General features: G+C 44.2%; 3 protein-coding genes across 3 annotated transcripts in view; 1 reads left to right on the top strand and 2 right to left on the bottom strand.

Annotated features, from left to right (window-relative positions):
- Positions 1-1,228: 1,228 nt before the first annotated feature.
- Positions 1,229-3,035, bottom strand: LOC107191299 (tigger transposable element-derived protein 4-like). The gene is made up of 3 exons (XM_015580297.1): positions 2,882-3,035; positions 2,065-2,668; positions 1,229-1,970 (listed from the first exon to the last, which is right to left on the bottom strand). Exons 1-3 carry the CDS (start codon positions 3,033-3,035, stop codon positions 1,229-1,231), a joined length of 1,500 nt encoding a protein of 499 aa, XP_015435783.1.
- A 3,482-nt stretch (positions 3,036-6,517) lies between these two features.
- On the top strand, positions 6,518-9,496 carry LOC107191298 (gustatory receptor 68a-like). The gene is made up of 6 exons (XM_015580296.1): positions 6,518-6,898; positions 7,203-7,604; positions 7,698-7,955; positions 8,040-8,105; positions 8,718-8,810; positions 9,443-9,496. The coding sequence occupies exons 1-6, from the start codon at positions 6,518-6,520 to the stop codon at positions 9,494-9,496; spliced, it is 1,254 nt and encodes a 417-aa protein (XP_015435782.1).
- Positions 9,497-13,194: 3,698 nt separating this feature from the next.
- The window catches only part of LOC107191415, a 51,472-nt gene continuing 38,383 nt past the window's right edge, over positions 13,195-26,283 (bottom strand). Inside the window, exons 2-3 of the mRNA XM_015580461.1 lie at positions 15,274-16,853; positions 13,195-15,014 (exon numbers count right to left, since the gene is read on the bottom strand). Coding sequence (XP_015435947.1) covers positions 14,300-15,014; positions 15,274-16,733 — 2,175 coding nt within the window. The 5' untranslated portion in view covers positions 16,734-16,853 and the 3' untranslated portion in view covers positions 13,195-14,299. The remainder of the gene's footprint in view (positions 15,015-15,273; positions 16,854-26,283) is intronic.

The following is a 26,283-nucleotide window of genomic DNA, read 5'->3' as shown; positions in this document are numbered from 1 at the left end:
GAAGAGCGTAATAAAATGTTAATAGGAGGAAATGTATTTTCTCACAAGAAGATATATGTTTCTGGTAAATATTGCAGTTGCAGCGCATCCAATGCGTATTCATGAAAGATTTACATCGTTGAAGTTGTACGTTTGTTGTTACTTATTTTTGATTTAATGCACCTTTTGTTATATTATGAAAAAAGTTAATTTTTCTGAGGAACACAGTTTCTATTTATCTGTTACCCGAAATCTCACGAGAAGCATCATCTAGGAAGAAGAGAATGATTACACGTTGAACGTTTGGGCGTTGAAAGACTGATGACAGATTGTCTTTTGAAAGAGTGAATACGATTAGCGTATAACAACTAGGAGTCACAAGTTTTTCAAACGAGGGATGAACGTTTTTTACGAACTGGTAGCCTCGTTAATATCTCAAAACCTCTGTAAAAGCTTACCCTTGTGTTACCGTATGTATTTCAATAGAGATTACCATTTGATTATCATTAGTGTTAAAAATACGAATTTAATCGAGGTGAAAAATTTGCGAGAAAAGAATAGTTATTGCGATAGAATGGGTTGATGCGGTCGGCGGCGCATTCGATCAGCAACAGGATTACGACATCCATGAATTATCACGGAGGCACAGCGATACGTCATAAATCTTTCAGCATCGTCTGCATGCGCCGTTAGAGTTCCGGAACAGCCTCGATATATCCATTTCGCATTATTCAGAAGTAACAACGACGGAATTGTTGTCACGAGAGCACGTTCTCCCGAGTCTATGGAGATGCACCTTCTCGAAACAGAGGAAACGAAGGAAACATTCGAAGACACTTTCGGTCTATCTTGTGGTTTCGTGTCGCACCTACTAAATATATCCAGTGAAAATAATACGCGTATGTCTTTGTTGAACGTATTTACGTTTATGATCAATGCGTACGTTCTTGTTACCTTTTTTTTTCGAAGGCTACAACGTGGCGTTAGTACACTTTTATTAAGATTGCAGTTTATCCGTTCGATGAATTTTTTGGGAATTCGCGAAACGTTACATTAGCACCGGCAGAAGATATTTACGGTCGATGGTGTTCGTGTTCGTAATTATTTTCGGTAGGTTCGCAGAATACGAGACAACGATGGTTTCAAAATGGTTTCAAAATGGTTTCAAAATGGTTTCAAAATGGTTTCAAAATGGTTTCAAAATGGTTTCAAAATGGTTTCAAAATGGTTTCAATATCTTGTGTGAAACCTAGGGTGTCGCGTTAAAGATACACGAGTGGATAGTTTCGTCGCGTTGCTGCGTCGTAGGACAATTAGTGGAATTCGAAGTGCCGAAAACAAAAGTGGTCTCGAATTCTTTGGACCAATTGGAATCAGTTTTCAGCTTCTTCTCGCTTGATACACTGTCGCTCGAACAATCGTCCCCGGAACCATTCGTGGCCGACGACTCTCGTCGTCTCTTTTCAGTGATTAATGCTTGCGGGGAAACAGGAGACAATGGATTCAAGTTTTTCGCCGACAAACTGCGTCGTCGTCCTCTGTTCCAATCCATGCCGGAATCGAATCTTTGCTCCATCGAATTCTTTAATTCGAGTGACTTCGCGCGATAACCCCGATTCGATTCGTCGAACGATTCTTCGGATTTCGTTTCTTTTATCCCCTTGACAATATCACTCGTCGAGTTCCCATCGTCAAGGTTGATTTCCACGAGCTTTCCGTTAGTTGCTCTCAGATTGTAACCGTGATATCGAGCGCATTTTCCAGACGGGGGTGGCTGTACGTCCGAGAGATCGTCGTCGAATGTTACGAATCGTTTGAAGGAAATACCGGTCTTGAGATCGTCCCAGCAATTGCAATCGATTTGCAGCACGTGGTCATCGGTTCTGAAATGCGTCCTCTGGAAGCTGTAGACCACGATCTCTCGCGGCACCGATTCCCATGCCCCGATCAGAGACTCCAGGACGTCGCGAGGGTTCAACTTTTCCGCGTACCTTTAACACCCAAGACCTCCGGTTACACGACGAGACATTGTATTCCGTCTGTAGGACGTTCGATCGCCAGAGAAGCTCTACTTCAGGCTCTTACCTTCGTCTGAAGATCATTTTCACATAATGGAAAACGTCCCTTCGCAACGGCCGTAACAACGGCGGGAAATCGTTGGGAAAGTAAACGAGATTCACGTTGCTCGTCGGGAAATCACGAAGTGCGTGCGCTCTGTTCCGTCGGAGGAACAGCAGGATCTTTCGATCGGATCTCGACATACGATCGTTCACTGCGGACAACCAATCACGGAACAGGTCGTCGCCGATGGAACAGTTCTCGGTGTGGCGATAAACGTGATCCCCGGTCGTTGTGACGGACGAGTACGGGCCGCAGATCAGCAGGGGTAGTTTCGTCGTGCCCGACGAGTTGCAACCCAACAGGATCGTTATTCGATTCCGCGGGTTCCCACCATCCGACCCCACGATCTTGTCCGACGAGGGGATCTTCGCGGGCAAGATATCTGTATACATGGTCAGCTCGTCCACGTGGAAGAGATCGTTGTGTTTGTAACCGATGATCGTGGGTCTCATCGCTTCGAGCCAGCCCCGGTAGTTGCTAAACACCGGATCCCCTTGATTCCTTAGATCCACGGTGATCCCGTGTTCCTTCAGGAAAACGGTGATCCACGCGTTCGAACACTTGAAATCTAAGCGGTGAAACCGAACAATTATATTCAATATCAACCCAATTCTTTACATATGCACATTACATTTTTCCAAATTAATCGAGTAATAAAATGTACCATTGTCTATATACATATATCGTCATTTCAATTTCCAACTATTTCACTTAATTCGATAGAGTACATTGTAATTATTCTAAATAATAAATAAATATTTTCTCAGACGTGATTTCGTACCGTTCAGCCCGAACACTTTTGTCAACTCGAACGCTTTTTCACGGACTAGATCCTTGTCCAGATTGCCGTTTGTCGCGTGTCTCTCGCAGACCCATCTAAACAGTTCCTCCTTTATGCATTTCATGGTGGATCTCGCGACATACTTCTTCGCCATTTCTCAGCCAAGAGAGAACCACAATGCGCACAGGTCGACGATAAAGATGAAGCAACCGGGTAAGATATTTTACCGAAAACGATGATAAAACCAGCAGTTTCTCCTTCAAGGCGGATTTATCCTACGATCTTCGATTGTCGAATTGATCGAAGATCGCGTCTCGTTTCGTGTTCGATGACCCGACACCAGTTTCACAGGGGTTCCCCACTTTCAAGATCTCCCACGGTTGAGCTTCCGTTTCCGCTCGCTGGTTCGCCGGAAAGGAAAGTAATCCTTTTAATAAAACACAGGGGGGACGAGCAACAAACTCGACACGGCGTAACGTCGTAACGTCGCAACGTCGCCCGGAGATTTATGCAAAAAAATCTGGCCTCGTCCGCCGAAGCAATTTTCCCGGGGAAGTGGGATAAAAATAGGTTTTATTCTCATGGACGTGTACGGTGTACGCAGGTTGCCGCTCCGGTGTGTTGACCGCTCGATGAATATCATTCATCGTGCGCGCCGAGTTAAATTGCATTTCTCCGGGGCGTCGTCCTGACGAAACACTTTTCACCGTAAATTTTCATCTAATACACCGTGTGCTTTATATTACCGCCTTCCTATCCTATCTTTCTCTCCCTTCCTTTTGCTTTTCACCTTTTTCCTTCCATCCCGCTGCTAAACATCGCATTGATCGATGATATTATTGAAAATAATTCGCAAAGTAGATTCACACGAAAGTATTTTCTTCTAACCGCGCACACAGACAAATTCCACGAATTTCCAAACGACCAAGGAGACCTCGAGCGAAACGGATTTTCGATGGAAAGTCATCTAAAAAAAAAGAAAAACGTAAAAAAAACTACACGATGGGGATTCGACACAATATGCGTTCTGTCGTCTCTGATTGGATTGTAATCGGCCGTATCGCTAAGGAAAATCGAATCGTTGGCTCGTTAACGTGCATTTGCTCGCTGCTCGTACAACTATTATCGTTAATCAGAGGTACGTATGGATGTACGATACTTGTTTACGAGTTTTCTATACGATATCGACACACGTGTCGTTCGCGTACACGTGCAGTTCCAATAGCGTTTTCGACGGGTTCGCAAGATCACGGCGGACGGGAATTCGACGAACGGTGCAGGACGGTGAATCTCGGTCGAGGATAGAGTGTACGCGTTTCGTCCACGTCGTTGGATTGTTATCCGGCCGGTGGACTATTCAATAATTCATCGCCCTTGCTCGCTAAACTAATATCCGATGATAAACGGAACAGCGGCGACAACAGCGGCGATCGCAAATGTATTCCTGCATGTTGTACACATTCCCGTTCATAAGTATTGGGACACTTGTCACGTATGAAGTTAATCGAATAAAATAAGGCATCGCGACGACGACATTCTTGAAGGTCTGAAACAAATATTGTCTCGGGAATTTTAAAGCTCTATGGACAACAGTTACAAACAAAAAATTACTCAAAATGTATAATATTTATGAAACATTTTCTTCATACTTATGAATGAATCCTAATACACCTATGAACGGCAGGCAGTATACATCCTCCTGGTTTACCAACCCAACGAGGCGTCGATTCCGCTTTATCGCGCGACCGATGGAAAATCGCGTTTATTCGCGCGGTTGCTCGGAGACGTCCGACCACTTACACCCGTCTACACCTCTGACAATTGTGAGTATCATTTCGCGGCAGAACAGTTCGAACCAGGACGGCCTTTCGCGCAGTTTCGCGAAAGAAAGAGAACCTCCACGTCACACCGTCGACAGGTAATCTGTTTTTACACGATTTCTGTTTAACACGAACTAGACAAAAATTTCGTCGTTCACCTTTTTACACAAGCTGATTCGAATGAACGCCAATCGACCCAAATTTTAAGAAACAACATCGACGAAAGGTCTTGAATGAAGCTCTTGGACTGGTCAGTAAATTGGCTAATTTCTTTGTCAAACATAATCCTAACGAGGAACGAATTCGGAAGATGAATCGAATGATTTGAATTGATCAACATCGAGTCAAGTAAATTCAATCACAACACGTGTACAAGGATTAATAACTGAATTCGTTCTTGTCACCGAATAGAAAGTGCAAAAACGTAAAAATGATAAGATTCTAACATGAATTTTCACACGGTTTATTGTATTATTTCTTTTGTCTATATTCCTTGTCTGGAACTAATCTTATATTTTTCCATAGATGCAGTATATTTTTCTACACGAATTTTACTTTACACGCATTCTTCCGAAACGTATTTATCGTGTAAAAACGGAATTGGGTGTATCGTTAATAAATATTAACTTCAATGCTTATTAAGTTTCAGTGTAGTTCATGGTTTTAGCAGGCATTTCAGCCGTCAAACTCGATATTACCCTGTTGTATCAAAGGGAGAACGCGAGATCGAAACGTGATATCTATTTTCAATCCCGATGCAATCTACCGCAACAGTAGATAATCGGAGCGTGGGACTGATTTCGAAAACGTTGGTCATTTTTCGTTCATTATTTTACTTGTTCGCCTAGTATCTATTATTTCCTCTCATTTACAATCAGGCGAATTTTCATATACAACGGTGTAATGTCTAATTAAATCGAAATTCAATTATCAACAGGCAACATTCGATTTATGTTTCCAACAGTTACACATCGTCACACTGAATGTTCCCTACGCAAAATTTACTTAGGGCAGGGTAAAGCAACCAATAATTGACTGCATACATACCGATGTACGACCATTAAGTAAAGATATGCAAATTAAAGACAAGAAAGAAAACACTTTTTTTCTTATCGAAATCCATTCGAATGGCCCGGCGAGGAATGTATATTACTGAAACACGATATACATATATCCGTGCAAGTCAATGAGAAAATTACGGACGTTGTTAGCGGATAAATAGCCGCCGTTGGGAACGATATATCAAGAGAGGGTAAACGAATTTACAAGAGAAACGGGGGTTCACCGGGCGGGGCTGGTGCTCTTTGCGGATCGACCGACGTCGGAAATTTTACCTCTTTCTTTTTTTTTTCCCGGCGAAACTAATATTTCAAATCGATAGCGGTCGTTTCGTTCGTGGCCCGGATACGGTGACTAATAGTCGGGCTGGAACGAGCACGATTCGTCTCGCGCCTTTAATTTATCGATTCTCTTCATTCCGGCTCCTCGCAGTTTTCCCATTCAAGTCCAACAGCTCGACGCGTTTTAATGCACTAGTTTTAGACCTACTTAATGGACTCTTACGACCATTGCCACGCAACCTGATGAGAGAGCGAATTTCTATGCGTGAAAATACGTGTACGGGGGAAATGCTTCGCGTGGCAATAGGCTAAGAGGCAATATCCTAAGAGTCTACTGTACATATGTACCAAACCAAGTTCGTAATTCAGACTGTAACGTTGATCCTATGCTTCCGTAGTTGGAAGCACCTATCAAGTCCATTCCATTCCAAATACACACTCATTGTCGGAGGGGGCGAGTCGTCTGTATCAAGAGAATGGAACTGTTTAAACGGAACTCCCCCAAGCAAATCGTTGGAAAGGACATTCCACGAAAAGGGACGACGATTCAAGTGAAACCTTTCGACGTGGATATCGTGTACGCGGAACTGACAGCTCTAGCCAAGAGTCGCGTGAAGAACTATCACGGGCCTGATTCGGCGTTATATTCAGCGATTTATCCGTTGGTTTGCGTGACGAGGCTGTTCGGTCTGGCGCCGTACGATTTCACGGCCGATCGAATGACCGTCTCGAACGTCTACCTCGTGTTCTCGTTGGCCTTCCTGGCGATTTATTCTTACATCATGTACATAGTGTTCCTGAGGCTTGTCAGTCTGAAACGGGCCAAGTCGATTCTGTCCGTTGTCGAGACCACCAAGGTAAACTGTGCACCGTTTTTTTCCGAATGGTTTATTCCGAGAGGATTACAGTAAATACTCGACGAGTGTTTGAACGCTTCTAGGCACTGAACATAAAATATTTCATAAACTACTGGCTATATGCGGCTGAAATAAAATACCATTGGCTTCAGAATTCCAAGATCTATCACTGTGCTAAACCTCATTAAAAATGACAGCATTACACAACCGAGGACCTCTCCTTGTCGTGTCAGTGTCAAGAAATATTCGAACACTCATCGAGGATTTACTTTACACCGATGATACTAGGTAATATTTCTCGTAGGTGATCGTTAATTACATGGTGGCCATGTACGAACTGGTCTCGTGCGTATTCCGACGGGAGAAGTTCGTCCGTATTTGGAACGCTCTTGAGGATTACGACGAGAGGATCGCTCGTCTGGGATATCCGCGGGACGAGACGAGAACCGGGATCGCGGCCTGGGCGCTTCTGATCGATCAGACCGTGATCTGGATTCTGGTGAATCAGAGCGGTATGTACGCGTTCATGGAGACCTGGTTTTTCAACGTGAGCTACATGTGTACGTACGTCGGCACCGCGGTCTCCGTGTACAAGTTCGTGGGCATGGTGAGCTTCGTCGGGCAACGATTCCATCAGCTGAATCGGATAACGAGGGACAATCTACCGGCACGTGTTGGCTACAAGAGCACTACCCTTAGCAGAAAGGTCCGTGACGACAAGCTTGTTACTTCCGTTTGTTCTCCGTTCAACGTTTCTTACGTTAGGGAATTCTTCCTTCTTGCGAAAAAAAAAAAACAGACCATCCAGGAATTGCACGAGGAATTGATGTCTATCGCTGAGGGGCTGGGATCTCTCTATTCGTGGTCGTTGTTGTTCTGGCTGGGAAATCTGAGCGTGCACAGTGTCAGTAATCTCTACTTTATCTGCGATTGGATGATCGTCACGTTGCGAACGGACATAGCATTTCCGTTGATCGTCAACATGAGCATTTGGCTGATCGGTTTCATAACGCAGCTACTGATGGTCAATATCTGTTGCGATTACGCGATCACCGAGGTACAACTGGTCTCTGTTCGGCTTGAATCAGGTGTAATTCGGTCCTGGGTTACGCTTGTGTAAATTGAACGGAACCTGTTTCAGGCAAACTCGATGGGCGGGATTCTCGTCGAATGGGACGCGAGAGTGATCGGAAGGTTTCCACACGACGTGAGTAACAATTATACAGGGGGAACAGTCAGTCTGTTGTCAGGGATTTGAGAGTTCCTTTCGAGTAATTTAGTGCTTCTGGCCCTGAATATGCCATTATGTTTTCTCGATTGGCTCTAGTTTTCGAGATATGCATACAATATTTATGCAAAATAAAGAAAAACAATGAAACAACAATTTCTATTAATATGTTATAACAAGAGATAGGATAATTACATAGAGAATATTACATAATTATGAAAAAAGATACACAATCACTTCCATAAAATTCACGTACGAAACAAAAAAAAACACTTAGTTCGGTTTGTACTTTAGAAACCACTTATTCGAAAGTAAACAAATCTCACAAGAGGATTTTCCGAAGAGGACAGCTAATAAAAAAGCAAAAGTAGTAATGTACTTCAAACCGACACAAACGTTAAATTTCAACAGTTTCGATTATTTTGAAAATCGCAGCCAGTCTAGGTAAAACGACGATGTAATGCGAAATCAGGGATCGAGTATTCTGGAACCAATCCTAAATCCCTGACAACATGAACAAAAGTTTGTCCTTGTACCCCAGTGTTGTATTACTTTTTTCTTTACAGTAAGTTTCAGTTATCCTTGTTACAGGACTCCGTCCGCGCCTCGTTATACCTGCTGACCAGACGTCTACAGTTCTCCGCCGGTGGTCTCTTCGACGTGAATCTACCGCTTCTGTTCTCGGTAAACGATAGAAACGTTTTCCACGGAACGGGAATTACCGTTCGGAGTCTCGTTACTTAATCTCGGAATCAAGGAACGTTATTTCTCCTATTTCCTTTTGTTTCCTCCGCCGTCCGCGTTTCAACTAACTCGAAGGAGAACCGTGGCTCGTTTCGATCGTTCCTCCCTCTCCCGACCCGAGGGCAAAACTGCAAGATTAATTGGATGCCGTTTAATAACCGTGATTTTCAGAAACTCCGCGGAAGCAATCGGTAAACTGGAGATTCTCGAAACGCCTCCGGGAGCGTTCCTCTCCTGTAATCCGCTTCTCGATTTTCCCCGACAGAACGAGCTCGTAATAGTCCCAGCGATACTCGAATCCTTTACACCCCCCCCCCTCTGCCCCGCGGATCTCCGAGAAGGATACAACTTCGCGGACGTTTTAACCCGTCGCAATCACCGGTGAAACGCGAGAACCACGAGAGAGAAAAATAGAAAGAGAGCTTTGATCGTTGATAGAGCAACCCTCGAGATTACGTTTCGTGTAATCGATTCAAAAGTAACTTTCGTAGTTCCCGTTATAACCGATTATAATATAGTTGGAGAAAAGTGGAAAAACAGCTCGTTAATATTTGGTCGCGATTGTTTTTCAGATTGTCTCGCAGCTGTCGACCTATCTGATCATACTGCTGCAGTTCCCGGCTTGAATACAACAGTTCTCACCGGCGTGTATAGCGGGGCAGAAACTCAAGAAATAGGGAAAATGCCCCACTGTGTGCAACGTGGCGGGGAAAGAGAGAGTCGCGTGGCCGAAAAAAGTGGCGTGAGATTGAATAAAAATCGATTCGGTTCCACGCTCCCGCGGATGCATTTTTCACCAAACATTTTTCCCTCCCGAGTGATCGGCGCCCGAATGTATCTCCTTGCAATCACTTTTCCCATTCCCACCGCCGGTAAGTAGTACGTCCAGGCTTTTCGCGTACCGGGCGAAGCTGCAGCCGACTGCATTTGCATAGGAATTGCATCGGTTATTGATGAAAGGTGCCTCCTTCGAAAATTCCCGACCAGAGATGGAGTTCGACGAAAACGAATTTCGCAAAATACATTAACGAATTTTCGTCGTTCATCCATTCCATTAGACTCTGTCTCGTTATCGGATGAAGCTACTTCCGTCGTAATGGAATTACCGTTCGAATCGAAGCATACATCACGAAATTTATTTGCCGTAATCTACGACGCCATTGTTTACTGGCGGATCAATGTGTGGAAATTACAGCCGAACATAGGTACGGGGGTGGGGCGAATGAATCTGAAAGGGAAATTTCGATCGATCGACGTTCTGGACTGTTCGAACTGACTGGAGTATCCGCTAATCGCTTCCCTGAATAATAGACGGACGTGTAGACTCTATCTTTATTGTTTAACCGGGAAAAGGCCGAATCGTAAAACATTTTACGAGCCGACCCGATTCGCCTGTAGCATCATCGTGCTCTATAAAGAGGCTGGTTGACTGTCTTTACGAGCCACATTCGCCTCGGAGTATTAAATTAGAGGCAACCTTATAGACCAGACACCACGGAACCACGAGAGACAAATGTTATTCAGACTCGGGCCACAAATTCGGCGGACCACAATGGAGAATTGTTGGGTAGAAATTTTCCAGGGTACACACACACACAGAGAGAGAGAGAGAGAGAGAGAGAGAGAGAGAGAGAGAGAGAATAAAAGAATCATCGACACTGGACACAGAACACCATGAACGCGGGACACGTTGCAGCAATTTTCTAGGCCATCAGCCTGGAAAATTGTTCCTTCCCTTGTTTCGTCGACCTTCTTTCACAGGGACACGCACGCACTCGGCCCACAACCTCTGTGCATTTTTCCTCGCACAGGCCAGATTACATCGTGCTCTGTTAGGCTTCCTTAAAAAGATCACCCTTTTTTTCGTATCTACGGCAGATGCGACAACTCGATTTCGAGTATCGCGAGCTATGTGTTCCGTGTTGTCCAATCGCGATAAAACGGAAACGTGAATAAAATTTGCTACATTTAAGGAGTCTTGCTATTGTAAAGCCCTGAAAATTGTCATTTTTTGGGAATTTTTTTTTCCCGGAATCACCTACGCTGTGGCATTGTATAATTTTGTCAAGGAGCTCACTTCAGTGAGGTACATAAATAAAAAAAATATTAATAGAAGTTCCAATAAAAATTCTTTTTATGTTCTCAATAAGTGATTTATAAATAGATAACATTTCATTTAAAAAATTCCGAAAGAATGATCATTTTTCAGGGCTTCAAAGTAGCGAGACCCCTTAAGCTACAGTTAAACCGTATTTGCATTTCCCCCAAAGATCATTAGACAAAAGGACGGATCAGTTTTGAGAAATACAGAATGATACCACCGAAGTAGTCGAGTGATCGTTTCGCACGATCCTTAATCCTCGGAGGATTACGCGTTTCAGCCACCCTTCCCTATTGAACCTCTCGTTTTCCTTGCAGCCTCCAATCACGTCGGCGAGCTAAAGAACTCGTTACACCGAATTAACGTTTCGCCGGTAGTCGTAAATTACTCGGAATTGATACGACGATCAATTAAGGCCGCGGCGGAGAACGATTCGATAAATCACGAAAACTTCGCGGGTATCTCTTTATTGGCAAAAGCGGCGACGAGCATTTGTATTTCATTCTCAGTGAATTGTACGTGTGTACCATTGATGTTAAAATATTGCTGAACGGGGGGACAATGGAGCTTTGTCAACTTTCGCAACAACAAAAAAGGTTCGATGAAAGGGATCTGCCCGATTGAAAAGCTTTTCCGTGGTATTTTCGGTTCCACTGAAAGGATCTACTGCTACAACGTTTTTTAATCGGTGTTGTTCACTACCCAACAACCTCTTAACTCAGCAAACTCGTTGATTCTGATTGCTTTTCTAACGCAGATACCGTTTATGTCGCGCGTATCCTACTATATGTATGTCCCGATATCGACGTGTTTTCTCTTTATTTCTTCGACGATTGCATATTAAAAAATGTAGGTACGTACATCTGTACTTCCAGAGGAGTCATTTTCTTTGAAAGAAAGAAATGTTTTTTAAACGTAATTCATAAAGCATTTTTCTCCTCTCGTAGCCAAAGGGCTATTCTTACGGTATAGTAGTATTCACCCTAGAGATTCCATGGTTCGGCGGAACTTTCTTTTCGCATTCATACAGAATTCATGTCCCGGCTACACTATTAACCCTAAAAAACACCGCACAAAGTATACAGTTTCTTTCTTTTTCTTAACATACACAGATACACCACTTAACTATATTTTGGTACGTTCAAAATTTTCATAGCGAAAAAATCATTTCTCACTGTTGCAATCATTACCATTGAATTTCCGAGGAAATTTTACCTTGAAACGTATGTTACGAGTACAATTTCGCTTTTATTCTCTTCGAGTTCTTAATCATCAAAAATTAAAGGTCCCAATTCAAACCAGCGTGTGGTGTTTACGTATGCCGAGGCGGGTTGTGGTTTTTAAGGGCCAACAAAAGGTACCGACATCGTGCGTGATATTTTTTACGTTCTCGTGGCGTTGCAGCGGAGCTTTTCTAAAAAGGATTTATACACCGCCCGTTGGCCTCAACGATTCGCCGCCCTTGACACACCACCCACGTGCATTCTGGTAGGTAGGTAGGTAGGTAGGTAGGTAGGTAGGTACACTAGGTACATCCAGGCGGTGCGCTAATGGCTGCCCGTTACAACCCACGCTCGGGCACCCACGTCATGCCGTGTCCCGCGTATTACGAGCTTTTCTGCGTCAGCGTGTACCAAACCCAACCAACCACCATCTTCCATTCGCACGAGGAAGATTTCGCCCATGACGGTCCCGCGAGCCCCGTAAGATGCATTTACTTTCATAACGTCACCTGCGGGTCTTCGGTGTTCCCCTCTACTCATCTCTCGGCGAGACAACGAGAATAAGGACGAGAAGAGGCATTGACCGCGTACGTTTCGCGTTCCCGTTCATGGAAACTTAACGAGGGAACCCCCGGTGACTGATACACAGAGATTTCGATACAACTTTGTACAAATGTTCACTAGACCAATCTAAGGAATTAACCGTGATTTTTTCGTGCTCTTTTTTCATTTTAACTCTTTGAAGCACATGATTTGAAGGAAAGTAATTTTGCGATTTAAAGGTGGTAGAATAATGGCCTACCATGCGAGTTCAAGCACTAAAAAAGTGCTTCATTTTTCATACAACGATGCTTCAAAAAGAATTAAGGGAAAAATCAACCCTTTTTTCCGAGCAGGCCCTTCTATATAAGTATTTGTAAATCTTCTTGTTATTTAATTTTGGTAATAGAGAGGATCTACAAGGCGATTGTGTATTTGTTAACCGTTGGATTTTTTGAAACTGTCCGAGAATTTTTATTTAAAAATAAAGTACCACGTGTTAATACGCGTCCACGTGCACGGCGGTAAAATAATACTGTACAAATTCGTTTCGTTCGGGCTAGTCTCACTAAAGACCGCACGCCGCGTCGAGACATGACCTTATTTCTTTGCTTAAAATACAATACATGTCACAGATACGTAATACTGATACGTCGCGAGATCACATGATTACATAACGATCTAACAATAAAGATTCGAGTTCTCTGTAAATATTTCGTTACAGAAATATACGAGACTACGGATCGTCTTTTATAAATTTTCTTCTCGGTTCTGTCTCCGATAATCGTTTTCCCTTGAAAACGAACGGGAGTCTAGATTCTTTTTCGAATCGAAAACCATCGAGTTACGCGAGCATTTCCGCCGGAAACGTTCAAAGACTCTTTGTATACATATACACTCGCGTAGAAACATCGGGATTCACTTATTCTACGCTTTTACTACTTTTATCCCGTAGTCACCCGGTGGCAAGCTCTCGACTGGAAATTACGCGGGTGGAAGACAGTATTTTTTTGCATCAAATTCAAATGTCTGAGAGCCGGCGAAAACACACACTACGTTAAAGTGTTCGTGAAACAACGGTTTGCGTTAAAAACTTGTAAAAATAAATGCGATTTTTGGCTGTCGGTGCGGCGGACAGTAATCTCATCAAATATTTCTCGCGAAATATACGATACTCCGCGACACCGAACAAACGGAAATGGTAAACACTAACACAGACGCACACCTGTAAAACAATTTACGCGTACAAACGGGTTGCAATATCGTCTAAAACGTTCTCCGTCGCGTATTCTACGATTACCAGCTAGAAAAATCACAAATTCATCGACGGCCAAATGAGTACACCGTTGGCTAAAAAAACTCACATCTATCTTTTCCCATTAAAATACCCAAGATCGCGCGTCGACCGTGTCAATTGAAAAACCGGCGAAATACACCGAATATCGTACAAATTAAAAAATCCGATAACTATTCGCGAACGAGGTGGCTCTCGAAAAGCTAGCGAAAAAGTACGATCTAACTTACTCCAGGAACAAACTCGCTTTCGCCGTCCATTCGTAGGCGATTTAAAAGACGGACGTCTTCTCCATGACGGTTATATCCTTGACGGAACTCAACAGGGCGCCTCTGCTCCGGTGAATCCTGCTGCATCGTGGTTTCACGGTGGCGTAGTGCGGCTCCACGTCAGATGGGAACGCGTAAAAATCCGAAACCACCTGTTCGGTCATGTACGCGCTCCTCCTCTTCAGGGAGAGCGCATCCTCGTAAACGCTCGATCTCGGTCTGTCGAGGCCACGATGCCTCGGAACATCGTACACCGGATTCGCTGGTCTTCGAAACTCAACCTGGCACGCTTCTGGTATTTCCGTTTCGGATTTCGACAGAAACCTACGGGGCACGTCGTAGTTGCTGCCCTCCGAGGAAGAGCTGCGCAAAGAGATCGTCGAGCTAATGTCCACGCAGCTTCTGCGAAACTCCACTTCGTACAGATCGTTTTTGACGATCACGGAATCTGTGTCGCCGGGCTCGCGAGACTCGTCCAACTTCGTCAGCGAGACGAAAGGGTGCTTCGGGATGCCGGAGAGATGCGGATGTTTCGGTACTCTGGTAAGGGGGGCGGTGATCGGCGACGGGCTGACGGGCGACTTCTTGGTGACCGTGCTTTTTCGATCCAACGACATCGTTAGAATTTTCGAAGACGGTGGATAGGCTGGTCCGAGGTCCAGTTTCACCTGCTCCCGTGGCACTTCGGTCAACAGTAGCTTCTTTTTGGTTAGAGTGCTGTAACAAGTAGGGAACGATTGTAACATCGATTACATTCTTTATACATATAATCCTATACAATTTACAGTTACTATAAGTTTTTTACTACTAGGCGAACACGCCTGTGTACGTATATTTAAACTTCTTATTTGTTCTCTAGACTTTCGTATACTTGTATATTCTACCAAAAGACTCATAACTCATTTATAAGTAAATACACACTATTATTATTGTATTCTAATTGGTATCGGTTATTAATATATTGTATAATATTTACCTCGTGTTGGAGTGCGACTCTTGGAAAGTTTCGTCGTCCTCCTTCTCGTCCAACGAGTTCCTGGATAGGAAGGTCCTCAATACGGTCCTCCTTTTCTCCGGCTCTATGCAGCTGTTCTCCTGTTGCAACAGGATCTCCGTGATGGATACTAGGGAGGTCAAGGAGGAGGATGAGCAGGACCTCTCGTCGTATCCGGAGTCTTGAAGTTCACGCGGTTCCTCGGTCAAGTTCCTCTCCGACGTGAATAGCTTGCTCTTTTTCTCGAACGACTTCTTGCCGGTTAACGAGGACAGTAGCTTCTTCAGCGATCTCTTGCGGGGCAATTTCTTGCCGGTGATCGGTATCCAATCGATCGAAGTGTCCTCGACCTCGATCGGCTTCTTCAGGAACGCCCCGACGATTTTCGGAGTCCTGTCGATGATCTTGACTCGCGGTGGGTAGTTCACGTCCTCCACAGTCGGTCGATCGATCTCGTTGATCATCGTGCTGGTCTTCGGAAGGCCGTTCCCACCGAGGAAGATCGTCTCTTCCGGTTCAGGTAAGGTCACGTCGAGATCGATGCTCTCTAATGTTTGCGTGTCGTCGAGAGAGGAAACACGTATCGGAGTGAAACGGAAGTTCGATCTTTGTCTCGATTCATTCGTATCGAACTTGAACAGGCTAGAACTATCCGAGCTGGACTCCTTCGGATCCGTGTAATCTAGTATCACGGGGCTGGTGTAGATGTCAGACTTGTAACCGGTGTCCTTCGACTCGCTGCGATTGAATGGCGAAGAAAGAATCCCTGATCTTCTGTTGCTCTTCGGATCCTCCAGTTTCTCTTTCGACGGGGTCGAGTAAACAGACTTGGTTTCGTTTCCGTCCTTCGTCTTGTCTCGGGCGTCGATGATTTTCTCGTTGTCGATGTCGCTGGAACCGATTCTGAACGGCGAACCGAAGATTCCAGACCTTCTCGAACTCTTCGACTCCTCCGTGCTGTGTCTCGCGGGCGTGGAAAAGATTCCGGATCTTCTGGTCGCGTCCTCCTGGTTCGGATTCACGCCGAGAAAGTCTTCGGAGCTGCTGCTTTTAAACGGGCTACCGAAAATTCCCGATCGTCTCTTCCACGATTCCGTAGCCACCCTCGTCGATGATGATTCCAGTTTGTTTTCGTCCTGAATCTCTTTCGCTTCCTGGGCGGTCTTCAGATCGTTGTACGTCTTGTACTTGACCTCGAACGCTGCAACGATCTTCTTGACGAAGTTTTTCTGCTTGTTCGCCTCCATAGCCGCCTCCGTGTCGTGCTTCGTGGGCGACAGGAAACCCATCTCGAACTCTCGAATAATGCTCTCCAGATCCGGCATCTCTAGAGGTGTCTCGCAGGTATCGCCGGAAGTTCTTCGACGAGGAGTCGCCGGCTGATGGTAGGTGTTGCACAGTCCGCTGGTGTCCAATGCTTTCATCGCGGCAGTCATTCTCATGGGGCTGCTGGGAACTTGGCACTTGGTCGGCGAATAATTCCCGAGCTTCCTGATCCAATTTCCTTTCGGAATCCTTGCTCTTCCGGTCTCGATCTTCTCGGTCTCGTTCACCAGGTTCAGCTGTACGGAATAGAAGAAAAAAAAATGTAAATTAGCAAAGACGTTAATCCAGTTTTGTAGTCTTGGTTTTTTTTTTCACATAGCGGTCTAAGAAACTCATAAGACGTTTTCATAACTAACGAGATAATCGGGGATGGTATAACCAACCTCTTCGTTGCTGTTCTTCTTCAGCATCCGCTGTAGGAAGCTGTTCATTTTAGTCGCGCTCATTTCATTTAAAAATAAAAAATTGATCACGTCTTTCGAGCCAAAAATTATTATACACGCGAGGAAGTGCTTTCCTTTCGTCGTATTCGCTAAAAACTTGAATTTATCTTGAGAAATCGATTCCGAGCGCAATTTACATTTTATTAGGATAGTTTACGTATACGATGTCGACACGTCGCGATTTCAGTATTAAATGATGTCGAGCCGTGAAAGCCGCCCCTTTTTGTACCTGACGAAACCTCGGGGGTACGTAATATCCCGTTTTGGTCGGCGACGTTCGGGGTGGGAGAGCGAGGGAGTAAGACAGGTCATCGTACGCCTTTCGTCGCACGTAATGCCTGGGTTTTTTCTCGAAAATTTCACAGGTCATCCCTTTAACACTGGAACTACCTATCCAATCAAATGACTGGTTAGCACACTTGTGTAACGATGATTAAAATGTTACTACAGTACGTCTCCTTGGATGTTTGACAATTTTTATTGCAATATGCAAGTGAACGAATTAGTTAATTTATAAATTTCCATATACTATATTTCAAAAGTTAGTCATGTTTATCCTTCCGATAGAAATAGACATCCTACCGTTTTCATCGATAATTCTAGTGTTAATTAAACGACGCTTATTCTATATTTAACTTTAATAACTCGATCGTTCATTTTTAGCCAGTGGTACATGGTTGTGGTTAGCTTAAAACTAATATTTCTATTGAAAAGTATTTCTGGGACGCGTTTCTTCAATATACATATATTAACCCTTTCATACCTGATTTTCTTTTAAGAGTAAAAAATATATATTTGATTACACATTTTAACTCAGTAGACTGTTTATATGATATTTTGTTTAAAAAACATATTTCACTAGACCTACTAAAAACATTCAAAACATGAAGAAATTCAAATTTATAAGAAAAATATGGGTACGCAACGCACTGTATCTAAGGCTTTGTGTGAAATTGTAAGAAACTTCATTTGGGTATACAAACGTGACTACGAGGTCTGAAATGGTCATTGTTATCCTGTGCGTCATCAATGATTCGAATCAGTGGTCAACGTATTTCGATAATAATCTGAATGAAAATTCACTCGATAAAAATCGAACCGCGACGTGACGTTCGTCATCGTGGTGAACCGTTTTCAACGCAAGCATAATTCCTGTCGTGTTTAGCGATATCGATTTCGCCATTTATTCTGCGGTAGGATCATGCAAATTTCATCCCCGACTCATGAATGCAAATTTTACATTCGATGAAAACGCTTGGACGCGACGAACGCTTCGGTGTTTCCTGTATTCGAGCGGGTCGATTTCCGCTTACGACTTTACCTGACGACCAAGAGGACAACGAGGACGACACAACGAGCAATAAAACAATATTTATTCGCCCGATGGGACACCCCCTGTATATAGGTACAGGGGACACTGCATTGTCCATGCAAAGAAGCATGGTCCGATCCGACAATACCTACCACTCCGCTCCGAAATATTGTACGTTCGAACGATACTTTTCTACGTTTAGCATCGTATCGACGGTAAATTCATGCTGGCCAATAAAACAAAATGCGACGAATGAAGGGAGTTCCACGGGGTGAACATTTATTCCGTGCATTTGTACGGTACCGGCGTTAATTCGGTAAATGTATTCCTAGACAATGTATGCATTTACTAATCTGCTTAGTAAATATACTCACAGGTAAATGCATACATTTACATTTGTAATTTAGTAAACGCATGCACAAACAGAAATGCATTAATTTCAATAAACACTTTCGTTACTATTGAAACACGAGCACAAATTAAAAGGAATTTACCTCGTTTCCGTTCGAAGACCACGTTACAGGGGAACGACGGGATATAATTGATAGGATTACACGGTCGAGCGTGACGAGACTTTTGGAAATTAATCGTATTTCAAGGTACCAGTAATATCGTTACCGGCAAATGACTTCGTCAAGGCGAGTGAGCCGAGTCAACGAAATCTCGGCCCGAAATAAACTACAAACTGCTGGCTATACTGGAAATATTTCCGACTACAGCTTCCTGTCGATCATTCCTTGTTTAATTTTCATTCGTCCGCGTAGAAACGAACCAATTTTTAATCCCGTTCTTTTTCTTTCTCTCGGAAAATAGCATTCAAATTTGACTTTGATCCTCCAATAAATACCGGACAATAGTCGAACACAGCGAAAAAAAAGAAACAAACGAACTCGTCGACGGGTTTGAAACAGGAAATGGAATTTAATGTCGAATTAAATATCAATAGAAAAAGGAAGAGGGAAGGGCTGCGCTGGTCACGAGATAGATTACGGTACTTCTGTCTCTTACTTCCGCGTGACATAGATCGCTCGTCCAGTTCCCTCTTTGTCCTTTCCACCGTTTTGTCCACCCTTACTCGTGATATAATTCGCGTCGTATATCGGTGTGTCGACCGTTCGACGGAATGAAATACTCGAGAAAAACGAACGAACGAACGAACGAACGAACGAGAAGGGAAATTCAATTTTCTCTGATCCTCGTCGATCGAGAGATTCCTTTCCCCCGTATTTTGACAATTACCGATCATTTGATTATAATCAGCCATCGAGTAGGTTGTGTTACAGTTTTCTGCTCAACTCAGAACGGTACGTGCTCATAGATTCGTGGAATGGTCGTTTCATTTCCATACAGAGGGACAGTAAAACGACGGATTCTAACTGCACAGTATTGGTGTGTTTGACGCGTGATCCATGCGAAATATACAGTCGAGCAGAGCAAGGATACGGGGGTTAAAAGTAACGGGACCGATTTAATTCCTGAATAGGTGTACCCTTCGTAGTTTCCGATTACGGGCAATTATGTCGGTTGGGTCAAGGTGAAATTGTCGACACGGTATTCGCTAATCTCCATTTATTGTCGTTCCGTTCGCGGCGATGCGTGCGCGACGGCTAGTTTCCCCTTTTGTCAGGGGTGGGCTAACGTCGTTAATCCACCCGAATCGTCTACAATAGCCGTGCGCACATACCTGTCCCCGGTTCGTCGAAATTACTCGATTGTCTTACTGCAATATGCACGGCATTTCAATAGGGGGGCGGCTGGATCATCGTTTGAAAGTGGAACGGACCGTTCCACCCTCGGGGAAACTTACCGTTGCGACACGTTTCTCTTTCTCTGTCCTCGCAAAATCAACCGAAATAGCCGCAACAATAATGAACACGATCGCAATAACGCACAACACCCGCAAATAATTGCCGCAAACTGACTTGTGCGTTACATGTTCACTCTAAATTGTATAGTTATTTCATACACATACAAGAGAATGAACTATAATTACAATTAGTTATTACAAATTAAATAATAAGAAATTAACGGTAATTATTTGTCAGAGGTCGTTAGCTTCGATTCAAACGCAACAATTTGCTCGCGCAAATATACATGTACACGTATAAATCAGTTTGCTCAAATTCTTTGAATGTTTAAACTGGTCTTTGTTCCTCGACGAACGCAGTTTCTTCTTTTCTTTGTCGATACTTATCCCCCCTCCCCCGATCTGTTTACGTCAGAAATTGAACTACAAACAAATCTTTGTTCGGCTACGATGACGTAACTGGAGTACCAATCAGCGTCAGCTACACCGAGCAATCAGTATCAGAGAAACGGTTACGAACCATCGTGTCGCTCAAACCTCTTTCTCGCGAAACTTCCGCAGATTCGCCGTGGTATAATAATAATTTACGTAATCGCCCGTCTACAGCTTCGTGTTTACTGGTCCCCGTTCGATTACCTCGCAGGCCTCATGAGCAAGGGGATCGATGACACGCGGAAAGAACAAGGAGTTGGGGCTCGTCGAACCAAAAGATTTCACGGCAGTAGATCCTCCTCCCTTCGAGGTGGAGTCAATGAAACGTTCGCGAAATTCCCGATTGCGCGGAAGTAATTCACGTGAAATTCACGGGAACGGTAATGAACTGTATAAAAGTGGGTATGGATCCTGTTGTCCTTCGGGGTAGTGTATGACGCACAAGATCCTTAATCAGATGTACAGCTGCTTATTGGCCGTAAAAACCGTCGCACCCCATTCTGCTATCCACGTGGGGATTTCGCTCGTAAAATGCACCAAACACCGATGGACACCGAAAAGGAGAGTGGAGTAATAGAAGAATCGATTTCTTACAATACGGATTTACCATTTACGGTGACATCGTTTTCGAGAGTGGACAGGTGTTTTCGAACGAATAACATTGTATATACATATATACTTTACGCGTTCACTCGTAATGCTGGGTAATTAGGCGAGGTACTTTATTTGGGTGCGAAAGAACTTCGGGGTGTTAACGGCCCTAGGTTTATGACTCGAGAAACTCTGACCGTTTCGATGGTCAACGGAAGTCGAACGTACCCAAACCGAGTATAATGGAACAATAAGGATTAAGGCGATCCGCTTTATTATGATCGCCAGCATTGTTCTGCAGGAGACAACGGCGCAGAGTTTTCGGTTGTCGGTCCACCGGAGTCGAAACGACACACACACTAATATTCGCGATTTCGCGATCATCTTTGACCCAGTTTCAAGCTGAATCCGCGAGCGGCTGCGTGGGCAGAATGGAACGAAATCGAGGGTCACGCGTTGCGGAGGAAGCCGGTCGTCACGGCGCCGAACCCATCGATTCCTCGACGAGCTTTCGCAACGTTGCTAAAATGGGGGATCGTAGCACCGCTTTTTAAACCCAAAGATGCGGTTATTAACCGCGTGGTATATAAGATTACTTATTTCAGAATATAGTTCACACCCCTAACTTTAAGGGGTGTTTCAAATATTTTTATGAGAACTACAATTTCACAGAGTTTCATCGAAATCGGTGATTATCAGCACGGGATGTTTCTTTGTGCGAAAGAAATGAATATTACAAATAGTAGATGAATCATGCGACATACTGGTACGCTTACGATTGTTTGGGGGGTTAATAACGAGTGGCTGGGAAAACTGGGCAAAAAAAACTTTCACACGAGTATGCTCACAGTTGCGAGAGAACCCGTAAATATGATTAAAGAATATGATACTATAATTTCCCCTAATTACAGACGAGAAGAAGCAGAGAATCGAATATGTTGCAACGTTGCTTGGAAATGGATTTCCCGTGTATTCGTTTAGAAAATCGTAGGTATTGCCGGATTAAGAAAGGCGGGAAAACGGTACCGGGTGTCGTAAAGTTACTTCGCCGAATTGCCCTTCCACTCCCCACCACCTGGCCAAGGGCCTCTTTTTCCTTTAAGTAAGCCCACCACTGAGACGGGCCCTTCAGATTTAATCGAGCACACCACCACCGCTCGTTCACCAGGGTATCTTCTCGAACCCACGTATTGTTATACGTATCAAAGATTTTCGTGTTGGAATCTTTCAATCATGTTCGGCTGGATGAAACGTTCCTCGTCCAGCAAAGTTCGTTTGGGCACCTCGGGGAGGAAAAACGAAAGCTTCTTCTCGAATAAACGAACACCGTCGACGATCTCGTTATCGTCCTTTTCGATGCTGGACACTTCGGGGAACCACGAGGACAGTTTCTCCACCGCCAAGGACTCCTCGATCTCCGTCAGGGGCAAGCAGATCTCGAGGAGGATATTCTCCGTATTCCGAAGACGATCGAAGGGCGTCGCGGTGGACAACAGGAAGAATCGATCTACGGCCAGTTTGTTGGACGAATCGTTGGATAATTCGTTGGATCGGGAGACGGAGGAAGACAGCTTCCGGGACGAAGAGCAGACTAGGAAAGTGAAACGTCCTCCAAAAAGCATCGCCAAGACGATCCTTCTGCTGGAGCGCAGGAGGAAACTGTTCAAGAGGAAGCCGTTGGACGATTATGCAAAGAGGAAGCTGCAAATTTCACGAGATTCCGGATGGGACGGCGACTCTTCCGCCTCCTCGTCTTCTTTATCCTCGCTGGTTAACGAAGGAACTGGATTCAGCGCGTCTTCGCCGATTACGAAGACCAATCCGAAGAGGAAGGAGTCGGGAATCACGTCGATCGTCGGGAACAACGGAGTCATCGTCCGCCGGAAAACGATGAGATTCCGTCGGGAGGATTCCGAAAGTTCGTCCAAGGAAATGTCGAAATCCTCGGAGGACTCGAGGAGGCTCAGCGACGATAACTCGTCGGTTTTATCCGATTCCGGGATCTACGCGAGCCGCGACAGCTCGGACGAGATCGCCGAGGGCGCGGGAACAACTGCGGACCATCTTCGGAAGTTCTTTGCCAGTTCGAAGTTCAGTTGTTCGGCGAACTGTGTCGAGCATCTGCTCTCGACCAGCGTGGAAAGAAGCCGGTGCGGTAAGTGCGCGTTAAGTCGCGACGCGTCCAAGAGTCGCGGGAAAAGACGTACAGGCGGATTTACGGAGACGAAACTTTTACCGAGGAGAACCGACGAGGTGAATACGGAGGAGTTAAGGGTCGTGAAACGCAGCACGTCCGCCGGCTGCATATCGAATTACATAAAATCTCCATTAACGGAACGACGGATCACCGTGGCCGCGGGTTTAGATAGTCCCGATCCTACGATGGAATCTGTCCAGATGAAAAATCCGGAAGGCAAGGATCGTCTCGAGGAAACGACGTGTGGTTGGCCGATCGAGGGAAGCACTTTCAGAAAAACGAGACTGAGGATATCAAAGTCGAGCGAAGAATTATTGAACGAGGATCCTATTCTCGGTTGTGACGGTGATGTTCCGGAATTTAGCAGCATGAACGATCTATGCTGGCCGAGCCGCCTGCGATATTCTGTCAGTGACGACGAGGCCTGCCCGAGGATCCCCCATAATTCTTCCGCCAGCGAGGATGGTATCGGTGGATCGGATGTGGACACCATCGATGGATCGGAGCTTCAAAAGGTTTCGATATTTCTCAGCTCCGAGGAGGAAAGCCCCGACGAGGATTGGTCGTTCGGTAACGTCAATAGCTCTTACGTTATTACGATGTACATTTAGACTGTGAAGTTTATAGGTACTCTAAATTTTAGGCTACCGACGATACGAAAAACAAGTTTAATTCGCGGCTGTTAATGGATCGGTATCTCGAGGCTTGCAAAAACCCCGACTTTCGTACTTAATTTTCCGTCAAGGTTCGAGAATTGTAAATTAATCCGTGGGATCGACGTTTGACGAATCGTGGCCTGATATAAAATCAATCTCTGGAAGTCTTTTCGCGAGAGGGACGCAAGAAATTGGCTCGTCGATCCTGGTTACGAGGACACACCGCCTCGTAAAAGTATATCATAACGGTCGCCTAATGGAAAAAGTATTATCGAGTTATTGAGAGCACGTCGGCGTTTAAAAGTCTGTTTACTTTTTAATTTGTACCGTTTACCGAGCGATCACCGGTCTATTATCGATTCGCACGTTTTTTATACATCGAGAAAAAAATATTTAACGACGGGGGACCAGCACTTTCGGCGATTCGATAGGACTGATTCCGTTTAATCTACTTACTTAATTTTATTTTAATCATTTTCATCTATGACGACACATATAGCCAAGGATTTATGTAGCGGTTAATAGATCGCGTTTTATCCCTCGATCCGTTATTAGTCTCATCGAGCCGCCAATAAAATTCGTCTGATCCGTTATGATCTCCTTAAGCTTTATTCGCGTACTAACGTTCGTACGAGCTCCGTTAATCTTAAGTGTAAGGATAAGGATGTAGAATAAAGGTTGAAATAAAGACAGTAATGCAACAGAGAAATGAGTCCGTCCGCCTCATTTCACTCCCTGTCGCTTGAATCTACGATGGTAACGAATCGTCTAATAAATTGCTATACAACGATAAGAATGTTTAGTCGAAAGAGGTAGGTATACAATCCTGAAGTTTAAGAATTCTTCTCATAATTACTAAATGACAACTTACAAATTTCCAGAGGATAGAAATATAGCTTTCTTCTCAAGTAAAGGAGGTTTCGGAATTACCGAATAACTCCGTCATGTTTATATTCATATTAACTTTGTATCAATGAGTTTTTTTGGTTAAAATAAATATTATTTTTTTTCTAACAATTTCCACTTTTACAAAACTGTATCACCTGAAACATTTAGCCAAAATTTACCTATTTTCACACACCTTAAGATATCGTATCTGTGCGCCCTTAAACGGCGCCATCTTGGACCAGGTCTTCGAAAGGGATTTAGTTTCGCTGCTACGCCTGAAATTCCCGGGGATTCCGTCGAGTCATTTCCGCCGTCGAAATAATTAACGAACGAAACAGAACGCGAAGGACCAGGGGACAGGTTTGGTACGCTCGTTTCCCTCTCCTGTTATAGTTCTAGGGAACTTTTTATTTGCACGCGCTCGCTAGTCCACTGTCTCTGTCCTTTCCCGGGGGAACACCCCGCGTCATTTCCTCGTTATCCTGTCCTGGCAATTTCAGCCGGGTGGAAGAAGGGTCAAGCCAGGACGACACAAACGGGAATCAAAAATTCAATCGGTTCTCCGTAGCTTCCGGAACATCATTCAAAGTTTCTCCCCCGTACATGCTACACGTTACGTCTACCTTGTTCCTGGTCTCCTTTTGTACACGGTCACGGTCTATCGGACACGTTAATCGCATCGTTCCCGCGAGCGAATCATCGTGAAAAAGTAGAAAAACCTCGGGGCAGCTCATCTACCTCCATCGATACACGTAGAGAACGTTAACGAACGGAATTGCCCTGATGTGGGCACCGTACCACGTACAGTTTAGTTATAAGATTCGAATTTCACCGAGCGATAGGATGTCAGCTATCCGAGCGACGATCTCATCAGGTTTCCTGCCGTGAAATTCCAGCTGGCTGAACCCCCGAGTTCATCATAGAATCGTAACGATCCTTCTGTCGTGAATCGCGGTCGGTTTCCTCGAGCTTGCAATTTTCCGATCACGGAGACAAACACGCCGAACAACACGCTTTACATCGCGACCTGTTCAGGTATCTTTTGTTTTTTTTTTCATTTATAGTTTATACTGTTTATAGTATTTCAAGCTTCTAATGAAGCATGTTGCTATTTTACATTTAATATTATTAATTACTTTTTCTTTAGTAGCAGTAATTCTTTGTTCAAATGATGCTAATAATTTTTTTGTTGCTTTTTGAGTATAAAAATGAGAAAATAATATTATATAATTATAAAATTTAAGAATCTTTAGTCGCATTTTTTTGCTAATTTATCAGCCGCCTCATTTCCCGAGGTACTTGTGTGTGAAGGGATCCAAATAAATTTGATTGTCACATTA

The sequence above is a fragment of the Dufourea novaeangliae genome, unplaced genomic scaffold (genome assembly GCF_001272555.1).
Source record: "Dufourea novaeangliae isolate 0120121106 unplaced genomic scaffold, ASM127255v1 scaffold246, whole genome shotgun sequence".
Lineage (NCBI taxonomy): Eukaryota > Metazoa > Arthropoda > Insecta > Hymenoptera > Halictidae > Dufourea > Dufourea novaeangliae.
Note: the sequence above shows the minus strand (reverse complement) of the source record. Positions and strands in the feature narration are given on the sequence as shown.